Genomic DNA, 14,010 nt, shown 5'->3' on the forward strand with positions numbered 1-14,010 from the left:
GAATAGGATCCAAAATGCAGCAGTCTGATTGGTCCTAGAACAATGCAGCAGTATGATTGGTCCACAGGAGCCACCCAATCCAGCTCCAGGTGGAAGTGAATGCACAACCTGATTGGCCTACAGGAGAATTCCGGAATTAGCCAATCACGTGGGGCCCATTATGTAAATAATGTATATAAAGCAGACATCCTGGGGCAACTTCCATTCCTTCTTACCACTGTGAGCTGAATAAAGAGCATGAAATCCACTCTCGACTCCGAGTATATTTCAGAAACTTTGGAAGAAACTTAGAAGGGGATATTTAAAAGGTCAAACAGTCTATATTTCTATGCTTTACTTTGCTGCATGTTTGGTGATTTTAAATCTCTGCTGGGATTCTATCACCAAAGAGTACTTGCCTCAAACATCCAGGGAATTCTCCTTATATTTTACCATATTTTCCCTTTAACCAAAATACAAAATTAAAAGCCAACAGAAACAAGAATGATTGGAGAGTATCCTTCAGAACCTTTGAGAGAAGAAAAGCCTGATGAAGGCCCCAGGCCCTTTCTATAATATGCACCCTTGCCTGTGCTCTGAAGACACTGTCTTAGAGGCCTTTGCAAAGACCTAGTGAGCTTTGAGGTATCAGGAAGAGACCCAACAGATTCAGGGAAGCCTTGTGTTGCACACTGGCACTAGAATCTAGCAATGTCCTTTGTATACACCTGGAACATATATTTTTCTTCTTCTAAGGGCTGACCGAAAGATCACCTGGCATGGTTTCTAGCCTTCATCTACCAAGGGTGTTAATTTCTTTACATGGAAGCTAATACTCTTAACATTTTGCTACCCCTTCACTTCATTGCCAGCTGGAAATGGGTGAGAACAGTACTCTACTTTTTTGGTATCCATGGAGTGTGATTACTGTAACCTGACCTTGCAAGGTATGAGAATTAAGCCAGTTAGCTCGGGAATCTGAACCCCGGGAGCAAAAAATAGTCCTTCACACCTTCCTTCCTGCCCCTTAGGATTCTGTCCTGCACCAGGCCATCACCCATACTCCACACTGACCTTGAATTCTTTGGCCTGACTAAAATACGTTATTGAACTGTGATGATGTCTTCCGTTTACCAGGTTGTAGAGATGTGTGTTGTAGAAACTACTGACTTTGTGTGGCTTGTGCTTTGCCTACTCAGCAATGCAAGTCACATGGTCACATGCATCACTCTGCCCACTTTTACATCTGGACCCACCCAGCACTGCTATACAGTCCCTGAACAGTTGCCCATGAATGTGCGTCTCTAGACTGGAATCTAGATAACTATAATTCACAAAATAATATGCCACTGAAAATTCTGATATGACGGACAGCCAAGATAAGTTTCCGCCCCATGTTCTAAATTCTTTCCTTTGATCCCATTAGGACTGCATAGATTTCACAAAGAACAGGCTTGTTAGTTCAGAATATACATAGCTTTTGTATATTTTAATTGCTGTAAGACTAAGACACAATTGGATTTTTTTTATTCAAAAAAGGCACCTAAGAAATTTAATAAACTAAACTAAGGTACTAACAAGGAGAAGGAGCCAGAAACAAAGAACTAAATTTGATTTGGAGGGCAGAGCAGGAAATATGGTAGACAAATATGCTGATGCCCTCTATGATATCATGAAAAATGCTCTGCAGGGATCAAAGGGCAGGAGGCTTTTTTTATTTCTGAAGTCGTGATGCTGTGGGCTTGGAGTTGGCTGTTCCAAGCTCTGATTGGACAGACTGATGCCTGTCTTCGGAAATCAGAGTAATCCTAGCTGATTTTATCCCACTCCAGTTCCCTAAATCTGCTGCTGTTGCTGCTCTACGAGGGGATTAAAGGGCCGGCAGTGGATTACGTAGATACTGCTGCTTCTGCTGTTTCCAGAGTTCCCCTCAGTCTGCCATTCCTGCAGGGCACAGAAGTTGGATGTCCACTATTGCCCTTCGCAGCCATGGGGTGGTGGATCTCTCTGAGTCGCCCCATCTGACTTGAACCCAGCAGATTCAGGTGCCAGTTCCTTCAGGGAGCTGTAGCCTGTTTGGAGAGGGGTGGGGAAGAGAAGCGATGTCACAACACAATTACGATAGGATGAAGGCTTAGGTGTTCCCCGTTTTTCGCTCTCACACCCTTACCCCAGCAAAACACCATGCTGGGGACTGCCTACCTGATGCCAGGAGGACCATCCTAAGGGAAGGAAACAAGGTCAAGGATCCCTCGGTCTATGCAATTGATCTTGCTGCTGATAGTTTTGGTGTGGAGGATGCTGCCAGGTGGCCTCCTGTGGCTTTTTCTCTCACTCGCCTGCCTCCTGCCCTTCACGAGGTCCCAGACAAAGATACCACTCGAAACGTAAGTGGCCTTCCCTTTTGCTTGTTTGTGTTACTTAGCCTTTGCTGTCTCCCCAAGCTGCCTCTGTTGCTGTTTAACGCACCATCTCATAGGTAGGCCTTCTCTTTCCTTTCAAGAACAAAAATACTCCCATCCTGCCATTTACTTCTGATGCTGCTTGATATGAATGCAATGTACAAGTGTAGTGCAGGTTAAATATGGTCATCCTGAATCTGGTGTTCGGCATGACTGGCCTACCGGCATGCATCTTACTTTCTGTACCCTTCTCAAAAAAGTCCTTTTTTAAAAGAAGTTTTTCAATTTACTCACTTGAAATCACCAATTTCTTATTAAAAATGGTAGTCTGGTGCAAGAATAGTCTGGAAATGAAGGAGTGCAGGGAATGTGTGCCAGCTTTGGATGTGCACACGTCCTGCACAATCTCCCTTTTGGGTATTATCACCCTGAATTGTCAACCTTACCCAGCTGTAACCAGGCATGTGCCTGGCTGTATAGGGCTGTAGCATCTATAACTGCTCTTAGTGTGCCAAAATAAGGGAGAGGGTTATGGGTGCTCTGTGTAAAGTCATCCTGCCTCAGGATGCAGGACAAGCTGAGATGTTATTTTTTAAAAAAATCAAAAAATCCCACCTCTGCTAAGAATCAGGTGTGGCTCAGAAAGTGCAGCATGGCAGAACAGGGGAAAGACTGAACAGGTCAGCTTGTGTGATTAAAAGAAATAAATGGAACCTCTCCTCCCCCTGCTGCCCCCAGTCACCATATTTGATTGAGGTAGAAATCCTAACCCCACATACCTGTGAGTAAGCGCCACTGAAGTCAATGGGACTTACTTCTGAGTAGACATGGTGAGTCCTGCAGCTATTATTCAAGCAAATACCTGATACTGAACCTGAGGGTACCGTGGGCAGGTAAAATATCTAACAGCTCCCAACCCTGGATTAAAAAAGGCTACATTACTACAGTATGTCTTAAACCCTCGTTTTTCTAAAGGCTTCCACAGTGCATTGTCAATTTTTGCTGTGCCTTTCTTTTCTTTCCTGAAATCTATAAAGCTAGAAAAGTGGTTGTGAATGCTGGAGCATAATGCCACAATGAAGCCAGCACCCCAAGGCCTAAGGCAAATAAAAATGATGCAGCCCTGCCTTAATTAGCTGGTTTAAAATGAGCACCACCGATCAGAGCTTCTCCCTTCCCACCGCCACTCCGGCCTAGTTAGAGCTGGCTGGCTGAAGATGAGGGGGTTGGTGAGTGAGGTTGTCTGAAAGGGTCTTGAAGCAATTTCAGCTGTTTTGGGAAGCCCATACTGGAAAGCTCTTCACTTCTTTTTCTGGGCCTAGCCACACAACCCGAGCCTTCCCTCCCTTGTAGCAATGAGGAGGAAAAATGAAAAGCAGGAGGCATTACAGGACTCTAGAGGCACAGGGTGGACATGTGTCTTGCTTTACAAACAGCACCCCTATATTTCAAGGGTTGTTGAAGGGCTGTCTTCTATTTCAGGGGCTGGGAAACATTTTCAAGGGCCACTGGATGTTGATTGTAGGCAAGGCCAGGTGTACAAAGTGTGTAGAGTGATTAATGCAACTCTTCTCTTTGTACAATAGGCTATAGTCTAACCTCATGCAAGTCAGAAATTTCAACATAATCTCTTCAGGCAAGAAACAGATTTTGTTGCTGTTCAAGGACATATTCCAGCTAGGCAAAAGAAAGAGGGGAGGGGGAGGACGAATGTGGGGCATGGCCTAGCAAGAGTCTCAAGGGCCAGAGAAAGACGCTTGGAAGGCCACATTCAGACCCTTGGCCTGCATTTTCCATCCTTTGCTTTATTTGAAGGAGTTTTCTATTTGAAGGGCTGTCTGGTCAAAGGAGCACAAGTAGCCATCAAAGTTAGTGATTATACAATCTTTAGAAGACATCTGAAGGCAGCCCTGAATAGGGAAGTTTTTAATGTTTGATGTTTTATTATGTTACTCTGTATGCTGGAAGCCAGCCAGTCAGGTGGGTGGGGTACAAATAATAAAATTATTATAATTATTATCTTTCAGTTGTCCAGCAGCCGTTGACACCTGGACAGCAGAGTGAGCAGGCACCTACGTTATGTTGTTGTAAGCCCACTACCACCATGTGACCACAGTCATCCACAGAAGATGACTGTATTTTTTACTCAGATCACAGCAATTAATTCTAAATTCGCATCTATATTATAAATAGGCATGTGAAAATTTTATATCCTCTTTTTTCCGGTTGACACACATTACCAAAAAAAGAGGAAATGCAAGTGGCAAGGAAGGAGGTTGCGTGATAGGAATGCAGAGAAATAGACTGAGGTGGGGAAGGGAATGGGAAGAAGAGGGATTATAAGCAGGTGCTTCTTATCCTCCTACTCTGCCCATGAAATTTTACAAACAACTACCTACTTATTTATTTAGAAGGGAGAAGTACCGGTACCCTCAGGTTGCTTCACAAGTGACATTTTTCGTACATGGTGGCAAAGGCTTCAGCCAGGTCAAAACAAGAAAGAGCTGGCTCCTTATATTCCTTTCCTGCTTTGTTTCTTTCATTCTCTCAAACAGTGGTGGCTAGTTCCCAATGGGAATGGTAGGGCAGAAGGCAGGGACGTCAACAGGAGGTAAAGCTACAGCCAATAACAGGAAGAGCCGACTCATTAGTTTTTGGTTCCCATCCTCTAGTGCTATTTTTCTAGAAAAAGAGGTGCCGGAATTAACCGTGAACACCTTCCTTGTTCTCTTATAATGGCAATGGTGCCCACTTGAGAGTTCTGGCAAGTTGTGACTGAAAAAAAACAGTCCTACCATCCTTCCTGCTGAATTCTTCAAGGGGCAACACTGAGACTAAGGAATAGGAAACTGATAAACACATACACTCCCCGGCTGGTTGTAAATAGGAAGGCCGGAAGGTGGGAGCTGACTGAGAGCAGACTAGGGTCGGTGGGCCAGTGCGCCATTCACCCTAAGATCCAGCCTCCACTGCTCTGGAACCACCAGAACATCAGAAATGTTCTCATCATGCACAGGTGAAAACTAATCTGTGTAGGCCTTTGTAAGACCCAGATGTTCATAGTTATACCTCACCTAGGCCCAAACTATATGCGATTCTTGCAGAGTTGTGTTTCAAATGTGAATGTGCCCCACTTATATCTAAAGCATGTTTATGAGGCGTTAAAAGGGTGTTTGGTTTTAGCCCTCTTTATCTTTGCCATGTACACTTTGAGGTGTAAATATGGAAGCCCCCTTGCTCTTTGATTTACATTACAAACACATCAGGAAGAAACCAAACCTTGCACTGTTCTCAATACGCTGTCCCAAGGACCTACAGTAAATGTACAATTGATAACAATCTTGTAAGAAAATAAGCACTTTCCCCCCCACATCTTATATGAGTGCTGGCATATGTTGCTGGAAGGAAATAAACAATTCACAGTACAGTGTCATGGGACTGTTTAAACAAAGAACAGCTTTATGCCTCCAAGGGTAAATATTACACAGCATCACAACCTAGCCTCAGAAACTGAGGTTCTGAAATTTTTGGCTGCAATCCTACAGTAAGGCTGCTTAAAAACTACTGAAGTAAAGGGATTTAAGAAGCTTAACTGTGCACAGGATTGCAGCCATGGAACACAAGCCATACGTTGTTTCTCCAGTTTAAACTTCATTGATTTCATCCAGTTATTACTCAACAAAATGGAAATATGGCATAGCGATTAAGTTTCATAGCTATCTCCCTTAACCGTTACCATGGTGGCTGATGTGCATAGAACCTCTGGTCACCAACTCTTCTGAACTGCTGCTTTTCTGCCCCTTGTAATCCAACAACATGTGGAGGTTCCTCAACCCTGCTTTACACATCAGTAATCCAACTCCCTGTAGTCCAGCTAGGGCTAGCAGGAGTTGGAGTCCAACAAAATCTAGAAAGCAAGAGGCTACCCATTCCTGGTGTGGAGACAACTTGACTCCAAGCAAGCCAGCAAAACTACCCTGCTTATTAGACATGTAAAACGTTAGTCCTATAGTCAGTTGCCTGTTAAATTATTTAAAATTATATATAAGAGAATACAGCTTGTTCTGAGCTGCTGCTTTGTATTGGCAGAAAGACAGGGCTGGTATCAGGAGGGGCTGCCTGTATTGTTGGGTACCTATCAAGATCCACACATCAAAGCCCCCAGTGCTGAACCCTAGAACCCCCTGGTCATATTCCTCCAACTTGCTCCTGCTGCTTGGTCCACATGCCCCTCTCCAAGTAGTGACTAGAGCAGGAAGGAGAAGCAGCCTCCACCTAGGACTGACAGGGAGAGGGTAGGCAAATGGGTAGAGGCGGCAATGGCAATTCCCAATGAGGGAATCTAGCTCAAGGGTCCCTCAGAATCTGAAGTCAACATTGGCAGAGGGAAATAGCAGCATTTGAAGTGACCAGATGCATCATAATTGCTCATCTGGCTGCCAAACATGGAAATAACTCTTTTTTTTTTTTCCTGTATAGAGTGAAGTCCTGGGCTGATGCCTTTGGTGGGGACTTGTATTACATAGTCACAAAGTATTCTGGCTCTCTTTTATTGCAAAAGGTAAGTGGTATATAGGCCACATATACTTTTCATAAAATATCCTTCATTATAATCTTTTGTGCAAATATACTGTATTTTTTGCTCTATAACACGCACCCGACCATAACACGCACGTAGTTTTTAGAGGAGGAAAATCCGTAGGCATGCCACCTGTAGGCATTCCCTCCATAACACGCACAGACATTTTCCCTTACTTTATAGGAGGGAAAAAGTGAGTGTTATGGTGCAAAAAATACGGTATTCTCTTCTCCCCCTCTCTCTTTAAAAACATATTTCAGAAAAAGCAAGTATTAGGATACTTCATAAGCTTTGATTCTTTTCAAAATTTTGTACCTTCTAAACTTGAGAGGTTCACAACATATCACCAGCACCAAAGAGAATGTTTGTTCTGATATTTATTTTAAACATGCATACCTTACATTTCTATAGGATATTCAAGATGGTGTACTGCAGCATCTTATAATACAGTAATCTCAAAGTTTCAAAAGCTTGTGAATATAAAAATGCTTTTTCTCCCTCCATCATAACATCACAACATGTGGACATCCAAAGAAGTTGAATGCTGGAAGATTCAGGAAAGATAAACGAAAATTCTTCTTTATGCAGTGCATAGGAGGCAGTTATGGCCACCAACCTAGATGTCTTGTAAAAAGAATTAGACAAATTCATGGACGAGAGGGCTATCAATGGCTGTTAGCCATGATCGCTATGCTCTGCCTCCACAGTGGAGACAACAATGCTTCTGAATACCAGTTGCTGGCAGGGGTGTAGGAAGGGAGGTGCAGGGAATGTGGTCCGCCCTGATTGTCATCCCTGAGGGGGTGACAAAATGGCACACTTACCTGAGCCACGCGTCTCTCCTGGGAGTGACGCAGTGGCTTGGGGCCCTGTGCTGCCCCAAACGGCAGCATAGGGCTTGCGTCTGCCATGCAGACTCTGTGGGCAGCTTGCTGTGGCGCCCCTCTGGGTGAATTGCCCTCCGTGTGCTGGAGCAGCTAGCTATGCCCTTGGTTGCTGGAAACCATAGAAAGAGGAAGTGCTCTTGTATTCGCGTCCTGCTTGCAGGTTTTCCACAGTATCTGGTTAGGATGCTGGATTAGATAGGCCACTGGCCAGATCCAGCAGGCTATTCTTTTATTCTAACAACACCTCCAAGAGAAGGGGGACACCTGCACTACAGTGTTGACTAGCTCACCTCAGCAGTTTCGTACTATTTAGCCTTACAACATTTTCTTGGGGCCAATTATTAAGATAGAGCAGTACCTAGGATAAGAAAAGTATGTGGAACAAGCACCTAGCAAAATTAAATAAACAAAGCTGTAGTCTTTCCCCAGTGAAGTATTGGTGTTTGCCTTGTGCTCTTTCTTTGGCTTCTCTCAGTAACATTTTTGCTGTCATGCTGCTTGCATCAATATTACACAGTTATCGCCTGCCCCCCAATCTCTGCTGTTGCCCCAATACACATAGCTTTCAGCAAAGTATAACCTGGCAAATTATCATCCTGGCCTTTAGGCAGGCATGCTTTTGACCACATGCTCAGGGAAAGAGGTTTTATGGGCAGAGAAGCAACTCATTTCGCAAAACCTCTGAGAGTTGGAATGGGCTCCTTTAGTTACTATGGTAACTATACAAGATAGATAGCCTGATTCATTTGGGATTGTGCAGATTCTTTTCTTTACAGGCATGGGGAATCTATGGCTGTGTAAAACTTGTTAGCCTAGAACTCTCATTATTCTTGACCGTGCTGGCTGATGTTGAGGAGACAAGTTCAACAACATATGAGAGGCCACAGGTTCTGTTTCACTGTTTTAGGTGGTTTTCACATGTGACACTAAAAAATGTGTTGTCTCATGTGAAGTATATTTTAGAAAATCCTACCATACTTTTCAGCGGCAGTCAGCTGTCCATGTCAGTACCGTGCTTGACAGTGTTACACTGCTGGGAGAGGAAAATATTGTCCAATCTGTCTGTCACTGTCACTGTTCTGGAGGCATATTGGCAGCAGGGTGGGGCAGTGCTGTGCTTCTTTGAGAGTGTGCTGAGAAGTTAATATCCTGCTCAGCACTAGAATGGGAGCATACACACCAGCAGCATATAATGGCACTAATGTCTGTTGTATAGCATATGTGGTTTAAAAGTAGCAGTTGTGGTTTTTCTGAACAATGTTTTGGTTCGTCATATTCCATAGTACTTTGCAGTTTTGTGACAGGTTATCAAAGATCCTATGCATAGACTAATAAATATTTTTGCTGGTTTGGCATGATTTGGTATTTTTCCATCTCACACTTTCCTACACCTTCTATGGACTGTTTATTCTCCCCCACCCCAAGACAGAGAATAGGTAATTGCTATGGGGTGTGATGGTACAGGAAGAGAGGGCATAAGAACAAAAAATAAAGAGCAAAGAAGGATTGGGCAAATGATTGGCACTTCCCTTCGTGCAGGCCATATGCGCTATTTTGCCTGTAAATTAATTGCCTTCAATAATACAACATATGCCTGTTATATCTGCTTCAGTAGAAGTGTATCATTATTGTAGTTTATTTTTCTGTAGACTGCATGTTTAATTGGTGAGCTGTTTTAATCCTTACTAGAATGTATTCAGTTTTCATTTCCTGTAGTTAATCCTAATAATAATAATAATAATAATAATAATAATAATAATAATACCACCATGTGGTGAGCTTGGTGTGTGTGTGTGTGTATACACACAAATAGAGAGAGATATTGTCCCCAGTAGTAATACCATTTTTCATTTCAATGACATTGGTTAATTTCCTCATTAAGTAGAATAAAACACATCTATTGTACATTCCCTGTTATAGCTCAAGTTTTTAATTGCTTGGCAAAGGTATTCTTAGCGACTACTAAGAGTTTAATAAGAGTAATCTATCTTTATGACGACCAGTATGCTTTACAATAGGTAGTCTGAGGCTGCAATCCTAAACATGCTTACTAAGGAGAAAGTGCCATTGAGCTCTGTAGGACTTCCGCGGAAACATGCATAAGATTGTAATGATAACTGAATCAAAATGTAATTTATGCCTAGTCAGGATGTTAATCTTGACCAGTACATCTGGGCAGCTTCACAGTGGCCCCAGATACAGAAGTAATTAGCATCATGACATTTCCAACATCAACACTAATTAATGTGGGCTGGAATGCAGAAGAGAAACCAAATACACAATCCAGGAAATGGATGGTTTGACAACTTTTGAAATCTGCTTTTTCTTTACGCCCTTTTGCCATTCCTAATTTAGCTTCACGTGCTTCTTTTGGTAGATTTTATGATGGCTGAACTGACTTTCTGTTGGCAAGTTTTCAGGAGTACCTCAGCCAACAAGGTCAGAGTCACAGAGCTTCTGAGGGTGGTAGACAGAGTTTTGGTGGGGAGCTGCAAGCATTCTTGGATGGCATGGATTATTTAGATCCTTTCCAATCTGGGTTCAGACTTGGCCATGGGACTGAGTCACCCTTGGTCACCCTGATGGATGACCATTACAAGAAAGTGGAACAAGGAGGGTGCAACCTTGCTCCTGCTTCTCTTTTGGTACCGCTGACCATAGTAATCTTCTTTGACTGGCTCTGTGGAATGGGAATTGGGAGCACTATTGCAGTGGTTCTGATCCTACCAACAGGACCGAGTCCAGAGACTAATGCTGGGAGAGTGTTTTTTGGCCTCCTGGCAGGTTTGGGGCAAGTACACTGATGACACTCAGTTCTGTTTATCCAGATCTGTTTAGCATATAACACCTCTGCTAAGACATTTGCACTGGTTGCTCATTTGATATCAGGCCAAGTTCAAGGTGTTTTCATTTGATATCAGGCCAAGATATCATTTGATATCAGGCCAAATTCAAGGTGTTATCAGTGCCTTTCCCCCCAGGGGGTACTCAAGGGTATGCAGTACCAGCAGCTTTCTTTCTTTCTTTTTTCTTTTTGTTAAAAAGTGTAGTACGTGCAATAATTTCATGGTGAGTACTGGCACGCATTTTTCTAGAAAAAAAGCACTGGGTGTTATTATTAGTATCTAGAACCCTTAAGATCTTGGACTAGTTTACTTGCAGGATGACCTTATCCCATATATGTGGACTGCTTTGATCTGCGAAATTGACCCTATTATGGATGCCACATAACACTCATTCTGCACTCATAGTGTGGCAGCACCTGTACTTTGGAACGCCCTGTCTATTGACATCAGGCAGGTGCTTTCACTGTATTATTTTCGGCACCTAAAGGGAAGTCTTCTTGATTTTTCATTTCTACAGGCACCTCTTTAAAACAATTTTATTTTAATAGGCAACCCTTTCCAGATATGGAGAAGTAACATGTGTTTTTATCTCTTTTTAGTTATTGTTGATTTAAAACATCTTTGGAATATTTTTAAATAACAGAGAATTTTTATATTTTATTTTACATTTTTGTAAAATGCTTCAGAGGTTTTCTGGCAATCAAGCAGTATGTAAATCTTGTCCCCTCTTGGCAGCTGCTCTAGTGCTTGTTTTTAAAATAGAATTATTATTCTTGCTTGCCCTCTGATCCTGCCAATAAGAAATCATACAGTAAAAACATAACAGCCTCCCGGATCAGGCCCATGGCCCATCCTGTTCTCACAATGGCCAACCAGGTGCCTGTGGGAAACCTGCAAGTAGGTTTTCCACTTTTCCCATCCTGTAGTTTCTAGTAATTGGTAGTCAGTTTGATGACATCACAGTGCCTTATAGGCAAACAAGCTATACAGGCAACTCCTGGTTTGTGAAGGGGTCGCATTTTGGGTCATTGCGCACTTGCGTGAAATTGTGTACAACCAGAACACCCAGTGAAAAAGCCTGCAAACACCCTGTTCTGCCCCCACCCTGCCCCATTTTGTGATTTTTAATGACGTTTTAGGGTTACTTCTGGGTTTGCTGTGATGCAGTCCCTGCCTGTATGATGACACCACTAATCCAAATCAGAGTGAGGGTAATGTTTACTGGCTTCACCCTGAATGAGGGAACTTTTTTTCTCTGATTCTAAGTCGCCCTTTCTCAATATTGCTGAAATGGGTAAGTGGGTTAATGGGTGTGATCAATTTAATGAAACACACCTACCCCACCCATTTCAGCTCAACCATAGATTTTATTGACTGGATGTTTGGAGCACTGTTGATGTTACAGTGCTAACCAGTGCCAAAGGTGCTAACTTATCTTCATTGGAAGTGTACCTTTTTGCTATGAAGTGATAAATGAATTCTTGTGGCTTTCCTGTAGGACTCGTCTGACAAATGGTTCTTGGTATTTCATTACTTACATAGATCATTAGTTTTCCCCATGAAATCCGCAGATGCCTGTTGGGATTTGTGTGGACTGGAAGTCCTATAGCTCTTATTCTATATCTGCTGTTCTCAATTAAACCTGGTGCACCCAAGGAGGCAGAACTTTATCCTTTTGCTGTGGCTTTTAAGGATGTTTGTTTTGCGTGTTTAGACCTTTTAACCTCCCCCTTAAATAAATTCAGACAAGACTCAAATTTTGGTTTGGTTTTTGGCAGCATTTAGGCCACAACTTTATTGATTACATCAAGTGACTGGTTGCATAGGCTCTGGTTCGACAAGCTCCCTGCACCGTGGCAGGTAGCGCTGACCCAGGGCACCAGCATAGGTCAGCCTAGGATGAACACCTGGAACAGCGGAAAGGCCGGGGTCAGGGTAGTCCACCACCCAGATGTCCCCCTGGACTCAGGCACAGGCACAACCCCTCTCAGGGTTGACCAAACCATTGAGTCCCTGGATTCCTTTAACAGAATACCCTTCTCATAGGGATGACGAGAGCGTTTCCCCCTCCCTATCACCTGAACCAGAGCCTATCCGCAACCTTACAAGTTGTGACGATTTGCTATGTGGCAGGCGAAACCCAAATGGCAACAGCCAATCAGCCAAGTGGGGAAAATTCCTGCCGTGCCCCTGTCCCAACGACAGACGACACACGACGGCATAGCAAGGTCAATCGCAAGCCTTAAATATAGGGAGAGGTGGGCGGGTGTTCCGATGCACTGACCCAAAGAGGAAGCTCAGGGTAACATGCAAAGAGGAAGCTCAGGGTCACGTGCATGGGCATATATAGGTCCCTCGATCCGTTTGGCTAGCATCCCACTGGCCTCATTAAACCCAGCATCAAGGGACCTACCAACAGGGTGTTGTGGCTATCCAATCATACCCTCCCACAACACAGGGTTTGGTTGCCAGGTCGCACCGCAACACGTGCCCTCTTTGAGGGAGGAAACGATTTCTCTTTGCTGCCTCTTCTATGAGTCTATAACACTGTATAAAAATGGTTCTATTTTGACTTAGTGTTGTAATGGCTTTAAATGTCCCACAAGGGTTGTTTGCCCTTTGATGCAATATACTCTGGAGAAGGGATATGAGTGTGCAGCTTTCTGGAGGATGCCATACCATTTGTGTATGAATCAATGCTGCAGAGAACGTGAGTCCTGTCAAAATCTTCCAGTGCTGCAGTTGTGTCTGTTATTGCTTGGAGGGGAAAGCTTTAGGTGGAAATATTGCTCTGTCAAACCACCTTTCCTAAGCTAATCACTCACTTTCTCTGCCATTGTCTTGCTACTAAATTTCATCATGGGAATGAGGCATCCCACTTAGGTGGTTTGGGGAAAGTAGCATATATCATTCTTTGCACTTGTCCTCATTTCTCTGTGAACATCAGAGTTGGATGCTGCAAGCAACAAATCATTTTTTCTGTTTTATAACAAATCCATTTACTGCTATAACTATCAGAGGAGCTGACAGAGAAACCAATAAGATGTTTTGTGCAGCACCAACTCGTCTCTTTTCCCATGGAGCCCAGTATGATGTTTCCATCCTCAAGAAATTGAATTTGACCCAAGAATGTGCAACAGAGTACTGAACCAGGTTCTCTGTTGCTAAGCTGCTTCTCAGGCCCAAACTAAATTTGATAGTAAACCAAGTTATTTAAATCTATGTCTGAATTATATAAGCACATATAAAGTGAAGGACAGCTAGTATAATGATGCATGGAACTTAAGTTAAAGAGAGTAGGGTTCCTTTGGGGATTG

General features: G+C 43.2%; 1 protein-coding gene and 1 long non-coding RNA gene across 2 annotated transcripts in view; one reads left to right on the top strand and one right to left on the bottom strand.

Annotated features, from left to right (window-relative positions):
• Window positions 1-1,672: 1,672 nt before the first annotated feature.
• LOC308595877 overlaps window positions 1,673-14,010 on the bottom strand; it is a 97,037-nt gene continuing 84,699 nt past the window's right edge. The window contains exon 5 of the long non-coding RNA XR_014012163.1: window positions 1,673-2,051. This is a non-coding gene — a long non-coding RNA (uncharacterized lncRNA). The remainder of the gene's footprint in view (window positions 2,052-14,010) is intronic.
• CACNA2D4 (calcium voltage-gated channel auxiliary subunit alpha2delta 4) overlaps window positions 2,182-14,010 on the top strand; it is a 177,205-nt gene continuing 165,376 nt past the window's right edge. The window contains 2 exon segments of the mRNA XM_081210589.1: window positions 2,182-2,366; window positions 6,861-6,942. Coding sequence (XP_081066715.1) covers window positions 2,239-2,366; window positions 6,861-6,942 — 210 coding nt within the window. The 5' untranslated portion in view covers window positions 2,182-2,238.

Source organism: Podarcis bocagei (assembly GCF_964188305.1).
Source record: "Podarcis bocagei genome assembly, chromosome: 10".
In the NCBI taxonomy this organism is placed as follows: domain Eukaryota; kingdom Metazoa; phylum Chordata; class Lepidosauria; order Squamata; family Lacertidae; genus Podarcis; species Podarcis bocagei.